Source organism: Podarcis raffonei, chromosome 2 (genome assembly GCF_027172205.1).
Source record: "Podarcis raffonei isolate rPodRaf1 chromosome 2, rPodRaf1.pri, whole genome shotgun sequence".
NCBI classification, from domain to species: domain Eukaryota; kingdom Metazoa; phylum Chordata; class Lepidosauria; order Squamata; family Lacertidae; genus Podarcis; species Podarcis raffonei.
In genome coordinates this window covers 63,355,901-63,373,395 of record NC_070603.1, presented here as the reverse complement: position 1 = coordinate 63,373,395, position 17,495 = coordinate 63,355,901, and the positions used below count along the sequence as shown (strand labels likewise).

At 43.0% G+C, this 17,495-nt stretch overlaps 1 protein-coding gene across 4 annotated transcripts in view; it reads left to right on the top strand.

Annotated features, from left to right (window-relative positions):
• CAMK2A (calcium/calmodulin dependent protein kinase II alpha) overlaps positions 1–17,495 on the top strand; it is a 109,867-nt gene that overhangs the window by 47,906 nt on the left and 44,466 nt on the right. For all 4 annotated transcript variants that reach the window (XR_008328940.1, XR_008328941.1, XM_053377020.1 and 1 more), the window contains exon 3: positions 2,061–2,120. Coding sequence is in view for 2 of the 4 variants with exons in the window: in XM_053377020.1 (XP_053232995.1) it covers positions 2,061–2,120 (60 nt within the window). In the remaining 2 variants the exon portion in view is untranslated. The remainder of the gene's footprint in view (positions 1–2,060; positions 2,121–17,495) is intronic.

Here is a 17,495-nt window from a genome sequence, read left to right as displayed (position 1 = left end):
GCAGTGAAAGATCAGTGCTGTGCTCGCACATACATAGCCATTCATGGTCTGCTGGAGCTTGTTAAGCTTTTGATGTTTGGCACCTCTGGCGGAGTGTGAGACTGTTGTCCCCAAGCTCCGAGGCACATTTGCAACACAATGGGGAACAGGCAGCAGAAAGTTCACACTGCTGGATTCCTCATATCTTACTTCAACACAAACCTAATTGTGTGTGTTTATCTCAAGAAAGAGGCTGAGAGAAAGGGGACAAGTGGTGCTTTGTACTAGGAAGGTGAGCAAGGAAAATGGGAGGTGGGGACATAAAGAGGCACATGGCTGCTACATCAGAACAAAACCGAGCTAGACATTTAGGCTGTTTGTTTGTAGGACGCTATATTCAACCAGCAGTCCGTGAGCTTGCTAGGGAAGAACTCACAGTTGTAAAATCAGTCTTTGCCAAGAGACCCTTATTTTTAAATTTAAATGCCAAAAGAAAAGGTTTCCCCACTCCCACTATCTTCAAATGAAGTTGTGCAGTGGATATTTCCACTCACTCACCCACCTTTGTTAAAAATCTTGTTCAAAACAAAAAAAATTTTTCCTTCCAGTAGCACCTTAAAGACCAACTAAGTTAGTTCTTGGTATGAGCTTTTGTGTGCATGCACACTTCTTCAGATACACTGAAACAGAAGTTGCCAGATCCTTCTATATCAGGGGTGTCAAACTCAAATTCATCGGGGGCCGCATCAGCAGTTTGGTCACCCTCAAAGGGCCGGTTGTATCTATAGGACTCAATATGCGCTCAATATAAAAACAAGTGGAGGTTTCCTGAATGCATGTAAAGTGGAGGTTTCCTGTGTAGAACGGCAGGCGCCGCTAGAGGGCAGACATTCTCTGGCTTGCAGGCTGCCGCACATGCGCTGAAGAGGCGGCTTTCTTGTGTCAAAAAAAAAAAAAGCGAGAATAAAAGGTGAAGGCTGGCGGCCGGCGGCGGCTACACGGGCCACATGACGAGGTCTGGCGGGCCGGATTCGGCCCGCGGGCCTTGTGTTTGACACCCGTGTTCTATATAGTGAGAAGGTGGGGAGGGGTATTACTCAGAAGGGTGGTGGGAATGGGTGATTGGCAGATAGCTGTGATGAGCCTGTGATGAGCAAATCTTGTTGCTATTGATGAGAGTTATTCTGCTATAATGCAAAATAACTCCAGATTTTTGTGTGGCTTGATCCTAAGTGAGTCGAAAGTAGCCAGTGCTAGGTTGACTTGTGTTTTAAAGACATGCCTTTGAGATTGTTTACCTTTGAGGTTGTGATTTCTGCTTTGTAAGAGGTTGGACTAGGTGACTCTGTGGGTCCCCTCCAGCTCTACAATTCTGTGAGGTGCCAGGGGTTACAGTTACCTGCAGAATCAGAGGATAACTTGTTTTTTTTAATGACTATCAATTCTCATTGTCCTGACTGCTTACTTGCATTTTTTTTGTGTTGCAGATAAACATATATTACAAAAGGTGTAATCTCATTGAAAGGAAGTAAGCACTATGACACTGTCCCTGGAACTTCTTGTCCCTTGGGGAAGTGGCACAAGCAGAAGCGTATTATAAATTAGCATTAATTTTTAAAAGTGGAACATAACCCAGGAGATTGTCAGCTCTAGCTTAGTTTCAAGGTACTTGTGGATATTGCCAAGAAACCATTCCTATGTCATTTTTTCCTAGAGTTCAAGGAAGTAATTTTATTTTCATACAGAATAATCATTTCCACGTTGGCCATAGAAGGGCTTTTGGGTGAATAGCCACTAAGTGGATGGGTGGGTGATTTAGATTTCTTAAGGACATTAAAGGCTGACAGTTCTGACAGAGGCTGGAAAAGTTTGCCTCAACAATTCTATAGGTACTTGCCCCTTAGCTGAATATTTAGATAACTTTTGTTAAATCATCCCAAGTTCTTATTGCTGCCTGGATTTGCATGCTATAAATCCCAGAGGAATAATATGGAGAGCTAATGACTAGCCTACAATCATCTGAGGATAGCATGCATGCTGCTCTTTCAGACACACTGATTTGTTGGCATCTTTCCCTACAGATCATCAGAAGCTGGAACGAGAGGCTCGGATCTGCCGTCTCCTGAAGCATCCTAATATAGGTAGGGAAGAATTCTCGTCTCTCTTTGGGATAATGAGTCCATTCATCTGATGGGAATGTGTCAACTCCAGTGTTTGTTCCATGAAAGTTGAGGGTCACCTGTATTTTACTTTTTGGTATGGAACAGCATTCCATCATGTGAACCCCCCTTCTCAGTCTGATGTGGTACAGTCCTGAAAGATGATGACTAGGCCTCACTCTAGCTTTGAGGGGTCCCAGAGCAAAGTGTCATTTGGTGGGCCCTTCCTCTGTAAACAGACATGCCTGTCTCTAGTACCAGCTCAGTGCAGCTGGGTCGAGAACCCCTTTTGATGTCCCACAAAACCCCAGATCAATGGCAGGTCTGGGTATTGCGGTAAAGTAAAAGAGTGACTAGATGCGGTTTGCAGTAGCCAAGATTTTTGGTCTTGGGGATGTGGTAGGCATCAGCAGTGGGCCCTATGAAGGTGCCCAAGGATACCTGCCTTTATGCCCACGGATGCTAGCCCTGCGTGTATGAACTGTTTTCCTGTTTATGGGACTTTCTTTCAAACATCAGTTCAGAGGGGCAGGGGTGCCAACTTGAATAAAATATTGCAGTGGCCCAGGTATGCCCTGCCCTACATAATCAATCACGTGATGCAGTGCATGCACACCATTTGAATGGCAATGACCATCGCCTTTGGGGGGCCCCAGTCCCCTCAAATATTTTATTGCTGGGCCGAAGCCCCCACAGCCCCTAGGAGTTGGCAGAGGGGTGTAGCCAACTAAGTTCTAATCAGAAACAGGTGTATGTTGGATTTGTGGGATTAATGTTGCTTGTTATGAACAATGCCAAAGATACTGTATTCAAGTAGCTGCGCATCCCATGTATACAGCCATGTTCTACATAGCAGACCCAATAGTAATAAAGCACTACCTGGAGGGGGGGTTATATTTCTTAATGACAAGATATTCTGGTTTAAGCTCTGAATAAATATAGAATCTCAGAAGGTGTGGGTTGTATTCAGTGTAGCGCTAAGGGGATTGTTCCTGCTTGTGCAATGAAATGTTCTTTCCCTCTGCTTCCCCTAAATATGTTCTAACCCTCTGGAGCAGATCTGGGGAGGCAAATGCATGGGGAGAGGAGAAGGGAAGAAATTCTGTTGTGCAAGCAGAAATCCTTATGCTCATGAAATACTGTAGCTGAATACCTTCTTGTATCTTTAAAAGAATCTGGTTCCTTTGCCATTAATTAATAAAAACTGCATATTTATTAAGCAACCCTCTGCCCTCAGAAAACCTCAAAGAGCTGGATTATAATGCTGCTAAAAGCAAGAAAAACCAACCAGTGACTTTAATTAGCATTGGATCAAATCAAATAGCTGGGCAAAAAAAGAGGGTAAAAAGGTACAAAGTAATAATAATCTGCACAGGTAGGTAGCCATTTTGGTCTGCCGTAGTCGAAACAAACAAACAAACAAACAAACAAACAAACTAAATCCTTTCAGTAGCACCATAGAGAGCAACTAAGTTTGTTATTGGTATGAGCTTTCGTGTGCACGCACACTTCTTCAGATACACACACACATGCACACGGAAGCTCATACCAATAACAAACTTAGTTGCTCTCTATGGTGCTACTGAAAGGAATTTTTTTTTAAATAATCTGTACAGTTTGGAATAATACCTAAATGGGGCTAATATTGACTTCAGTTTTGTTTTCTATGACTGTTTCTGTGTTGGTTGAGTTTTATTTTCTTCTATGCATTTTATTTTCTTCTATGCATTTTTTTTAAAGTTGTGTTTTTATAATAAATTTAATATATGTTAATAAATAAACAGACAACTCTCAGAATCATTAAGTTCAGATTCCTAACATGTAGGGGCTAGCTTAGAATCATAGAATCATAGAATCATAGAGTTGGAAGAGACCACAAGGGCCATCGAGTCCAACCCCCTGCCAAGCAGGAAACACCATCAGAGCACTCCTGACATATGGTTGTCAAGCCTCTGCTTAAAGACCTCCAAAGAAGGAGACTCCACCACACTCCTTGGCAGCAAATTCCACTGTCGAACAGCTCTTACTGTCAGCTTCTCCTTTAACCAACCAATCTCACTCACAGAACAGAATAGTGATGAAGGTGGGTAGTAGTAGTTATTCTCGACGCATTGATCCATAGCACTGAGAAGTAATTGGGTGAATATGTGTCATATGAAAGAAGCAGGCTAGAGGAGAGGGTGGGAGAATTAGCCTCAAAAGCCAAAGCCATGATGCTGATTTGCTCTGTCATGTTCCTGTGCTCCTAGAGCTGGAGTTGTTCATGACTTGACATTAGCTACCTACCTAATGGGAGCATTCGGGCCTGGCTAACAGACCTTTCCATTATATGATGGCTATTAGTCAAAGCAGCAGTATCAGCTGCAGAGGACCTGCCGGGCTTTTGTACGCTGCATAAAAGCTAAACACACTTAGCAGCAAGCTTTGGTGCTGTAGGATGATAATGCACACATAGACCAGAATTAACTTATAAGATGGATGTTAGAACACAATGAAGATTTGGGGTGAAGGAATGGGACCTCTTTATCATGCTGATTTACCTGGCTCTTTCACATAATGATGATGAGGATGATGATGTTGGTCTGTCCTTGAAAGCATGGCTTGCTCCTAGTCAGTTAGGAGCTGGGGATGAAAGCAAGCGAGGCACAAGCTGTAAGTCTCACCTTTAAATATTTTTCAATGGCTGCTGAATTTGAGAAGCAAAGCTGCAGTTTGTTCTATATGCAACTGCTTGTGAATAATTCCCAGTGAGACTGTCTCCCGAGACATACGGCTTGGACTGCATAGTAGTCTGATTCTTCAACCCTGGACTACCTCCTAACATCCAATGAGAACAAAAAAGAATGTTGGTTGTAGTCCACAAATGGAGGCGTGCATATTCACTTCCAGTTGCTACTAAAATCATCCACTTTTGAAAATCCTTTCTCCTCTAGCTGCCTGACATAATAGGGGAAGCTTTTCGGGTTACTTACTTTTTTTACAGTAGGAAATGCTTCAGGTTCACCTCCCACCATGTTTCAGTAATACTGTCCTTTATTAGGAGCTCAAATTCTCCTTGCTTGTTTCCCATAATCTGTGTATTAGTACGTATAACTAAAATGAGCCATTCCCTCCAGTTTATTTTCAGGATCACCTTGCCCCATACTTCCCCCTCAATCATTTTGATTTGTGCGACTGGCTCCTCTTGTGCCTTTAACAGCTGCCTGATAAGCAACAAGCTTTCGAAGCTTTCATGGCAAGGAAGCACTAGCACTTGCTAATGTTTAAAGATCAAGGGCATAGAACCAGGGCTAGTTTTAAAAAGTTGGCAACCCCATGTCCTGTGTGCATCAAGGCTTTCCATCTTCACTTTTCAGATCACTTTTATTCACTGACAAACTGACTTCTTACAACTTTAGGCCACCCAAGAACAAAAAAGTCCTCTGGGTGGCTTACAATAATAGTTGAAACTGCCAGATCTACAAATAAGCTGATAAAAACCACAGAATCTTAATACAGCCTCAAAGCACAGTACTTGGTTTATGAACCACAGTCGTTTGCAGGATCCATCCTTTATCCAGAAGCTTGAGTGCAGAATATGTTTTGGTGGAATGTGCTGAACATCCTTGGCTGGTCCTCTTCCCCTCTTTCTGTCTGTAACAGTAGTCTGTTGCCACTGCTCTGATTTCCATCTCACCCTTCCTTCTCTCTCTCTCTACACACACACACACACACACACACACACACATGCTCACACACATGGCCCCTGCTTTATAAATGTTTCAGATCATAAAGAGCCTGTCAGGTTCAATCTGTCTTGGGCAAATGCCTGCACAGCAGCGTCAGGTCTCTTTTACATCAGGCAGAACCACAGACTGAGCTGGACCAAGCTGTTACTATGACAACAGAGGCCTTTCCTCTTTCCCCCTCCCTTTCTTTTCCTTGCCCCAACTGAAGGGATGCTTCTCTAGAGCTAAAAAATAAAAATCCACATAAGAAGAAGACAATGGAGTTTGGGATGCATGTGGGGTAAGAATCAGGTGCTGGTACGACAAAGGAAATGATTCTTTTCTCTTTTACTCCCAATTTTCTTTTCTTTTTGAAGATATTATTATTATTATTATTATTATTATTATTATTATTATTATTAGCATAATGTTACCCACTAACAAGACCAATTCTGTTTAAACTGAATGTAGACGTCAGTGTGGAAAAACTCATTCTAATGGAAAATAAATGTATTTTGTCTATTTCTTCATTGCATATGTCACCACATGCTTATAAAAAGCCTCAGGCTAGCTAGCAGCAATTAAAAACAACCATTAAAAAATCTCAGCAATACAATAAAATTAGTTAAAAATAAACAGCATTGACAATAATGCCGTGGCTCCATCTGGCACCGAGTTCAGATCTCTGCCAGGCTATTTTGGTTTGTTCAATACACATTGTGCTACCAGGTGGTTTGTTTTTTAAGGTCATCTCCTATTTTACCAGCAATACTGCTGTTCATTTGCCCAGCAACTCAGTATACAGAAATGTATACATTTCTGAGTGGAAGGCTGTTAAAACAGAGATGTAGAGATAGGAAGAAAAGCGGAAACCCTATTCACAAAATAGATTTTATCACACAATTAAAATGTGCAAACTTATAAAAGAACAACAAATCAATATCTGATCTTTTATTCTGTGGTCAGGTGGTCAGCATTTTTGCCAAAAGTTTTAGAACTCAAACCATTACATGCATAATACAATATATTCATGTGTGTGTTTATGTGTAAATCACAAGCAACCCTAAAGTGTTCCCCAAACATTGGTGGAATGGGTCACCCTAATGCAAGGGTAGAGAATCTGTAGCCCTCCACATGTTGCTGGACTACAACTCCCATCATCCCTGCCTGTTGGCCATGGTGGCTGGAGCTATTGTAAGTCCAACAATATCTAGAGGGCCATAGGTTTCCCCACCCACCTGAATGCATTGGTTTCAGCATCTGATGCTGTTTGTCTTTGATCACTGTTTCCCAAACTACCCAATGTCTTTGTGTGTGGTTTACATGGGTGTCATGGAAGCAATGCACACAGAAGAATCATATCCATACATCCAGGATATGATGCCAGTTGCACTCCAATGTGCTGTATACACCATCAGCTGCAACATCTGTGATATAGGAAACAAGGATAGACCAAGATCTGTCAATTTCAGTTCTCCCAGATTTTCATTTTTCCAATCTCACATTCAGTTCTCTACATTTCTGCAATTTGAATCCCCCATTAGAATCATTTCTCTTAACAAAAAACATTTTTATGCAAGTGTTTCCCCCTAATATGAGGCATTTTTTATGTTATTTTCATCGATATACTAATTTTAATGCATGTTTCCCCTCCTCAATAGTATGCATGTTGTTGGGTAAACATTGATTGGAGAACTACACTGCAACATTTGGAGAAGTGCAAATTTCAGAGAATGACTGTGTTTCAGCTCTGGCATTGTTTCGGAAGGTGTGAATTAAGTAGCTTTCCCTTTAAATGCAAACTGAATCAAAACTCCCCCCAGCCCTACAGAACAACCCTAAGGTAGGCAATGACGGGGCTGGAGAAAAAGTGTTGGTACTTTCCCTTCTTTTCTTCAGCTCCAAAATGTACTCCATCTGTGTGAATCGCTGCACACAGCTTGCAATCGGGCTTGCAATAAATTGTAGAGTTCTGCAGCCATGGCTTTCCTATTTTCTCAAAGGGATGGAATAGTTAACATTGCTGACATCTGAATTCACATCTCTGGCATTTGAGTTAATCCCACACTGAAGAGGAACAGGCAGTTTATGCCTCTGAAGACAATTGAGAGTGACACTCTGCAGACTCATTCAGTTGCTTTACATAGCTCTTATTGTGTGCATTTTCTCTGCAGCCATAAAACCTTCACACGCACCTGCACACCCTTTTACATACGAAAACCAAGATTAATTGGAGTGAGTGTTCAATATCATTAGATACCAAATTGCCCTTTTGTAGGTCATTCTTCTTCATTTTTACTCAGAGTAGACCCATAGAAGTTAATGGACGTGGCAAAGATGGACCCATTAATTTCAGTGGGCCTGCTTTGAATATCACAGTTTTTCATTTTTGTATCTGTTTTGTTGCATGCAGCAATAGCTTTCCCTTTTGTCAGGGTGCTCAGATGCAAAGGAGAGTGACAGGACTCTTGTGTCGTCTTTTAATATTTTATGTTAGAAGAGGGATGCTGCTTGTTCTGCAGGGCTGGAAGAAAGTTACTTCTTCTGCATTTCCCATTTTTATGCAAATGTCACAGGCTGCATTTAGAACACATTTAAAGCACACCCACCCACCCACCTGGGAATTATAGTTGTTAAGGGTGCTGGGAATTGTAGCTCTGTAATGGGTAAACTAAGGGATGCGGGTGGCACTGTGGGTTAAACCACAGAGCCTAGGACTTGCCAATCAGAAGGTTGGCGGTTTGAATCCCCGTGGCAGGGTGAACTCCTGTTGCTCGGTCCCTGCTCCTGCCAACCTAGCAGTTCGAAAGCACGTCAAAGTGCAAGTAGATAAATAGGTACCGCTCCGGCGGGAAGGTAAACGGCGTTTCTGTGCACTGCTCTGGTTCACCAGAAGCGGCTTAGTCATGCTGGCCACATGACCCGGAAGCTGTATGCCAGCTCCCTCAGCCAATAAAGCGAGATGAGCGCTGCAACCCCAGAGTCGGTCACGACTAGACCTAATGGTCAGGGGTCCCTTTGCCTTTACTTTAATGGGTAAACTACAGTTCTTAGCATTCTTGGTGTGTGTGTGTGCACGCACACACTTTAAATGTATGGTGTATATCATTAACTCTAATCTTTTCACTGGGCCATCTGATACCCTATTAGGGTTGCCAGCTTTTCAATGAGCTGAGCCGCTGTAATGCTGCTTTTGAACAGCTGCTTGATTTTCAGAAATTAACAGATACACACACACACACACACACACACACACCATGGAAATAAGGGCTGCAACCTACATTTCATCTCCATATTGAAAAAGCTTCACTTGCTGATTTTCAAAGCTGCTGCTAAAGGCACAAGAACAGGCCGTGCCATGGTTCCCTCTGGTCATCTGGCAACTCTGCCCCCTGCTCCTTTTTTGCCCTTCTCCCTGGAGACACAGATGTGAGCTGCACAGAGTGGCAGTGCTTCTCTGTGGCAACAGACAGGATTGTGTTAACAGAGCAAGATAACTGAACAAGACCAATCTGGTAGCTATTTATACCCAGAAAGCCATTCTCTCCTCTCCTCCCCTCACACCCCCACTGTTCACTGCTGCCTGGAAACTCAGGAGTACAGTTCCCAATGAAAGCAGCACAAACAGGGTAATTATCTACTGATGATCTAAAATGAACCAAAATGCTGCAGGCTGGAATTAAAGAGGAGAATTGATGCTGCCAGGAGGAGCAGAGTGATATCTGTGGTGGCACAGAGCCATGTGCAAAGGGCTGGACCCCTGGCTTCTGGGGCTGGGTTGACCCTAGTTTACGAGACGCGTCCTCTGTGTTGAATCTTCACTTTATTTAAAATTATGAGGAAGGCGATCACTTTGACTCCACCCTGTCTAAAACATAATAAAAAGAGGGGTACTCTATGAAGGGATTTGTCCCTCTCAAACTACATAAATACGTAAACATAAAATGATAATAGCAAAATAGATTAATGTTATCAATCAGTTTGCTATCTTATGCTTGTGTAATGTTCATGCATCCTGGTCAGTACGGGGCAGTGTTTTGGCTTATAGGGTGTAAAAATAGGCTCCTAACAGTGGCCCAACATCCCTTGTGTCCTGCAAAGCTTACCCCAGTAGCCTATGTGTTTTCACAATTCCTGCTACAGGAATGCTGGAGAGCTTCCTTGCCCACGGCTGTAAGTTGGTAAGCAGCAGTCTTGGGTGGAAGGAAGGACTAGGTCTCAGCCCAGGCTTCCTCAACCTCGGCCCTCCAGATGTTTTGAGACTACAGTTCCCATCATCCCTGACCACTGGTCCTGCTAGCTAGGGATCATGGGAGTTGTAGGCCAAAATCATCTGGAGTGCCAAGGTTGAGGAAGCCTGTCCTAGCCTGTTGCATCTAGCTCTCTAACTAGCTTTACCATGGTGGCTTATTCCCTCCCTGCAGCTGAATTCCTTCACTCAACACATAATTAGCTAATCTTCCTTACAGTGTTGCTGAGGGGAGAGGGAAAAAATGTAGTCTTGGTTCAGATGCTGGATTCTGAATGCTCAGAGAGGCATTTTGTATGGCATCACCTGCACCTATAGTTAAGCTTAGTTTTGGATTTATGGTTGAATATCATAGTCGTTGATGAATGGGTCCCCTAGCATCCCTCCCCCCCCCCACTTTAAAGCGGCTCTGCTTTAATCCAGGTGGTCAGTTCTAGAGTCAAAAGTCATCGATCTAAAGTGGTCTCCTTTATGCTTCAGTGGTGTTGCGTGTTAAGGAGTCGTTCTATTCTGCTCTGCCTCTAATTATAACAGTGAAGGTCTGGTGTGCCTTTTCCAATCCATCTATTCAAACCTTTTCATGCTCATTGAATAATTCAGTCGCTCGCTATTCATAAAAGAGGCATGCCTTTTATGCAACTGCATTTATGTTGTGACTTCTAGAAAGATGGAGAGCTGAAAGCAGGCGAGCAATTTGGACCCTTCCTGATGGAATGAGTGGGAGGTTCTGGCTGAGCAGAGCAAGAAGCAGAGAGTCCTTGTTTTTCTTCCCCAGCACGACTCTTTATTGACTGGAACAGCTCTTCAAGGAGTCTCATGATCCCAGGGCCTGTTGGTGGACGAGTCTGAATAATCTCTTAACAGAGGCTATGCAGTATTAAATCCCCATAAGTCTGCACTTTCTGAAACAAAGCCTCCATGGCCCATGCAATCATTCAGCTGCCTGTTCTGGACTACAGCATTTCCAGGGAGGGCTGGGAAGGTCTCCTGCCTGAAACACAGGAAAGCCACTGCCTGTGAGACAGCGAGGTAGACCAATTGTCTGACAAGGCAGCTTCCTATGCATACAACCCAACCAGGAGATTTCAGGGATCAAACATGGAACCTTCTGCATGTGAATATTCTGCCAAGAGCAGAGGTTCTTTTAGGGTTCAGACAAGGCAAAGAACACACAGGTTGTTCCTTGAGAAACAGATTTTATTTACAGGCAGGATGAGAAAACAAAACAAGGAACAAAGAGGAAAGCAAAAGGCAGGTTATGTCCATTCTGTTGCTGGGAACCCCCTCAGAACAACCATGGTTGGACTCAGTGGCATTCAATCAGTGGACCAGGGGACTAGGCTAGTGCCCTAAATGTTCCCCTGGTGCCTCCCTCCCAAAGCCTGGGAAGCTTCTGCCCTGCCCTCAGGGAAGGATGTGTGATGTTCTGATGGGTCCAAGAGCCCTCCCAACACCTTCCCAAAACCCACCCGGCTTTGGGAAGGAAGCAGGAGGGCCCCAGCATCATGTCAGAGACCTGGCTCCTCCTTCCCAAAGCCTGGGAAACTTTTGCCTGGCTTAGAGAGGGAGGCGCAATGCTCATGCTTGCAACACCGCCCCCCATTGTCCTCACAAGCTGGCGCCTCTATGAAAATTTTCACCACATTCCACTGGTACCTTGTAAGCTGGCCTTTGGCTTGGCCTTCTAAGATCTATTGGAGGACACTGTGCCATTGCCTGATGTTTTATGGTTCTCAACTGGTTCATTGTTTTTGTAAGCTGCCTTAGGAGACATTTTAAATAAAGGATCCAACCCTCCCTCACTTTATCCCAGCGGTGCTCTATCCCAGCTATCACTTTTCTCCTAGCCCAGCTCAAATACTGGAGAGAGAAATCAGACAGAGAGATTAGAGAGGATACAATTAAGAGAAAGACTAAGATGGTAGACTTGGCCAGGTGAACCAAAGGAGATCTTAGGTGGCAATTAAGTAACAGTGTGAGAGTTGCTTGCTCCTTCCATGGACACATATATAGGAACATTCATGTCTTTGGATGGAGGGCTGAATTTTAATAAGTGCAATCAGGAGAGATTATCATCAGAGTGAGCAGGTAAGGCATTATCAAGAGACAGAGAAATTTAGGGGCAGTAGTTCTGCAGGGCGGAATGGATGGAATAGATAGCCTAGAATTAGAGAGAGGTCAGGAGTCAAAGCCACGTGGTGGAGCAAAGTCTGGTTTCGACAAAGGATGCCACTTCTTAAGGTTGTAAAGTGGATGGGGATAATTAATGGTGGTGGCTCTGCCCATGTAGTCCTCATTTACAAGCACATAACTGCTGCACGTGTGAATAGGGCCTGCCTAGGTAAATTTTGTCCCTAAACCCTCCTGCACAGCACACTCTTAAAACCAGCAACTGACTAGTCAATTAATCAAAGCCATGATAGCTCTTCTGCAACTTCCTTACCTGAAAAACTATACATGTATAATAGCAGGCATCTCTGTGTCATGGGGTGAGCTCCTGTTGTTCGGTCCCAGCTCCTGCCCACCTAGCAGTTCAAAGTGCAAGTAGAGAAATAGGTACTGCTCCGGTGGGAAGGTAAACGGCGTTTCCGTGCGCTGCTCTGGTTTGCCAGAAGCGGCTTAGTCATGCTGGCTACATGACCCGGAAGCTGTCTGCAGACAAACGCTGATTCCCTTGGCCTATAGAGCAAGATGAGTGCGCAACCCCAGAGTTGTCTGCAACTGGACCTAATGGTGAGGTGTACCTTTACCTTTACCTTTTACCGTGTCTTGTGTGCAGATATGTGTATGCTGTCTCAGCTCATCCTGATGTGCTTAGATCACCCAATTTGGTCATTTTTTGGGGGGGGAATTCTTCTCTTCCTTTAGTGTTCAATTAACCAATCTGATTTAACCAACATCACTTGAATGGAATAGCTGGCATTAATTTATTGAGGTGTGAAATCCAATTATGGAACCATTTGGTCCTTCAAGAGAGCATAACAAACTGAATCTATGTAGAGACAGCTTCTGGTGCCCTTCTCTCTCTCTGTCAACCCCCCCCCCAACTGTTTCCTTTCTAATTCTTGTGGCAAATTGGGATGGAGAAGAAGGAAGGACTTTGACATTGCCTGGTGAGTAAGCAGCTGCTTGTAGGGTTCATTGCTGTTAGCATGAAGGAACAGCTCAGCCTCTTTGCTGGGGACCCGAAAGGAGCCTTATCCCAAGCCAAGCACTCGCAGAGCATACTTCATTTCACGGATATAATTCCACAGCCCTTGAGCCAAAAGTAAGGAAGTAACTAGGGCCAGTTCAATACATTTTGCTGTGTGAGGCACAGCACAAGATGATGCCACTTCCCTTCCACATACACCCCCTTCCACATACAGAAGTCAACTGGACTAGCACAGCATGGTCCACCGCAACTGAAAGCAGCAGGCCACTTAAGGGGGCACCTGACATGCACAGAGCATAAACTATAGAGTTTGCTCCCACAAGAGGTAGTGATGACCACCAATTTGGGAGGCTTTAAAAAGAGGATTAGACAAATATATGGTGGGTAAATCTACCAATAGCCACTAGTCAACAATACCTATGTTCTATGACCACTGCCAGAGGCAGTATGCCTCTAAATACTGTTTGGGGAGTGTTGTTCTGCTTTCAGTGGTTTACCACAATGTGAGAACAGAGTTTTGGACTGGGTAGGCCTTTAGGCAGGTCCAACAGGGCCCTTCTTCTTATCTAGATAAAGGTAGGTAGCCGTTTTGGTCTGCCATAGTCGAAACAAAATAAAAAAAATCCTTCCAGTAGCGCCTTAGAGACCACCTAAGTTTGTTATTGGTATGAGCTTTCGTGTGCATGCACACTTCTTCAGATACACTGAAACAGACCCTTAGATATAGTGAGAGGGTGGGGAGGGGTATTACTCAGAAGGGTGGTGGGAATGGGTGATTGGCTGATAGGTGTGGTAAACCTGTTGACGACTGACTGTTAACGGCTGCAATTAGTCTTACAGGAAAAAGCAAGCCGTGAGATGACTGAAAATAGCTTTATCATGTATAATGAGATAAGAATCCAATGTCTCTATTCAGACCAGGTCTCTCCATGGTTTTAAGTTTGGTAATAAGTAATTCAGCAACTTCTCTTTCCAATCTATTTCTGAAATTATTTTGTAATATGACAGCTATTTTGAGATCTTGTATAGAATGTCCTGGGAGACTGAAGTGTTCTCCTACTGGTTTCTCTGTCTTGTGATTCCTGATGTCTTCTTACCTGTTCTTCTGTACCTCTTCACTGTTCCCTGCCATTCAGCATTCGCTGCCAGAAGCAACTGCCTCACTGTGCCCCAGAATTAAGTGTATACTGGTGCTAGCAGGACAATTCTAAACCCATTAGCTCAGCTGTACTGATCAAGACTTACCTTTCGGTGGAGGTATCTAGAGGAAGACTATGACTGAAGACCAAAGTAGACAGAAGGGACATGAGGCATGGTTCCCATTGTTTGGCCTCGTATAGGTTTTTTTTGTTTTGTTTAGAAAACAGCAACAACAAATGATTGGTGTGGTGGGGAAACATTATGATTACATAAATTTATTAACATTTCTATTAAAATACCAACAAAAAAGAGGAAGTAATAACTCTTAGCACAAATGAGGGAAATTGGGTAAGCACATATCTCTGAAAGTTAGCAGCAAAATGCAGAAGCCAAAGATGAAAAATAAAACAAATAGATAGGAGTAATGGCCATGCCTCAAATCGTCAAATACACAGAGGTGGAAAGAAAGAAAGAAAGAAAGAAAGAAAGAAAGAAAGAAAGAAAGAGAAAGAAAGAAAGAAAGAAAGAAAGAAAGAAAGAAAGAAAGAAAGAAAGATTCATTCAAGCGTAGCAAAACCCATCATTCTCTGAAATAATGATGTGATAATTTTGAATGAAAATGCCCTAATAAATCTCACAGCAAGTTCAGTGCAAATCAAAACTAGATGGCAACATTTTAACAAAGGTTGTGTTGTATTTATGATAACTTTGAAAAATAAATTTCATGTCAAACTTGCAAGGGGACAAAGATGAAGTGTTGCAAGGGGAAGCATAAAGTATTACAAGAAAGACTCCTTGCCAGAGCAACAAGAGGGCAGGTTTTTATTCTCTCATCTCTGCCCTACCTACCTGTCTTTCAGGTACTGGCACTTTGTTTCTTCTTTGTCCCGCATTCTGCTCATATGTCATTGTTCCTCACCATGTAATCTCTTAAGAACACAAGACATAAGGACAAAATAAGAGCCATGCTGGATCAGGCCAGTGGCCCGACTAGTCCAGCATCCTGTTCTCACCAGATACCTATAGGAAGTCCGCATGCAGGACTTGAGTGCAATGGCACTCACCTAGGGTGCCAGCTTGAATAAAGTATTGGGGGTCCCAGAAAGCCCTGCCTCGCATAATCACTCACAATACATGGCACATGCACACCATTTAAATGGCACTTCCCATCAACTTTGGAGCCCCTGGCCCCCTCAAATATTTTATGGGAGGGGCAAAAGGACCTTGGTCACTAAGAGTTGGCTCCTGTGGCACTTGCCCCACTTGTATTATAGATCACTTTAGACTGGCACTTCACATGTATTATTTCAGTGCTCCTTAAAACAACCCCCTATATTGTAAATGAAATAATTTTGCGGTGAGAAGATGACTTGTGGATTTTTAAATTTTATTTTTAAAAAACATTTTTTCATTAGGCAACATCAGCATCCTCTTTATCCTGGCCTTTTTTGGAATTATGTTCTAGTGGGTAATATTAAATGTTTAAAGAAATATGGAAAGTAGAGAGGTTACCTCCTTCAAAATCAAAAATGACATGCATGCCTCTGAATTATGTGGATCCCTTCCTCTGACTGTTTATAATAACCATTTCTGTTATTATATGAAACAACTCATATTCTTCTTGATAAGGATTCTTTGGGTGTCTTCCCAGGCTTCTTGCAGCTGATTGTTAGATTGTTCTTACATTTGGAAATGTATCTTAGCACAAAATAATTTTCTGGTGATAGCAGGAATGAGATAACTGGATATTTCCCAAAGGTTATGCAGAAGTTGTGATTAAAATTTCAGTAGCTGAAATTGCTCTGCTTAGATTTTTCATAAATACATATAAACCCATTTCCCCCCTCTTTCGTTTCTCCCTCCATTTTTTTGCCCACCATTGGGAATATGCATTTACACACACACACTTTTCAGAAATATCTCGTCATTCTAGAACATACTGAGATTAGATTAAATAGTAATATTTAAATACGCATGGGTCAAGGGATATTTTGATAATGTGCATTTATCTAAATGGCATTGTGACATCCCAAACAATTGACTAATCACATTTTCAGCAGCTAAACCAGGCTGCAGTAGTGCAAACCCTGTACTGCAGAGGATAATAACCATTTCTGTCAAGTTTACATCTGTGGAAATCGACTGTAATAATTCTTGTCAATTTTTCTTCTAAGGGCTATTTTTTTCATCACAGTATTTTCCCTGATGAGAAAAAGCAAACCTGGTGAAATTGTCTCTTATAGGCAACCCTTAAAGGTGCAGCAATATTCCTTTTAAGCCTTCAGAAAAAAATATAATTGTTAAATTTAAGCACAGCCCCCACATTGTGAAAAATATAGAATGGATTCCCTGGAAGTTGTATGTGTGAAGTCTCACACAGAGAGCATCAAGGCTGTTCCAGGATGTTTCTCATTCCATTCCCGGTCTTTTGCCTGAGTTGTGGATGATGGAGGAGGAGTGTTCCCTCGGCTATGGAAGCTATCCTTGGAGGATGCCAGGATAATTTGATATCCGGCACACAGTAAGGAGGGAAAAGGTCACAGGGAATGCCATCACCAAGCCAAGCCACTAAAAAAACCATGCCCTGCCTGCCAGAGTACTGTCTTAGCAAGACTGCCTTTGAAGCTGTGTTTATCAAGCCAAGCAAATGGCAGCAATCTTTGGGATATGGGGATATGGAGAAGATATTAGGCATTGAGAGCTGGTGGAAGGGAGATATAGAGAAGTTGCTGTCACCTGGGCTGTGGCATCTACTAGCTGTTATTAGCTGCTGGGTTCTAACTGTACAACCCTGAATAGTGGGAAGAGCCACCTTGGTCAACCGTATGATTTGTTTTTTCCCTTTGAAGAATTTCAGCTTTCACCCTAAAATGGAAATCTGTCGGATGTTAGTGTTTTAGGCTGCATACAATTGCAGCCCAGTTCTCAAAAGAATATAAACTTGGAATTCCCAAGCTAGGCCTGACTCATTCTAACAATGGCTGGCCCAAAGCCTCAGGGAAGTTTATAGTCAGAGTGAGATGCTGTCATCTATTCCCTGTTGTGAGTCAGCACGATCTAGCAGCTAGAGGTAAATGATGTGGTTTTTTTGTGGGGTGGTGGTGGTA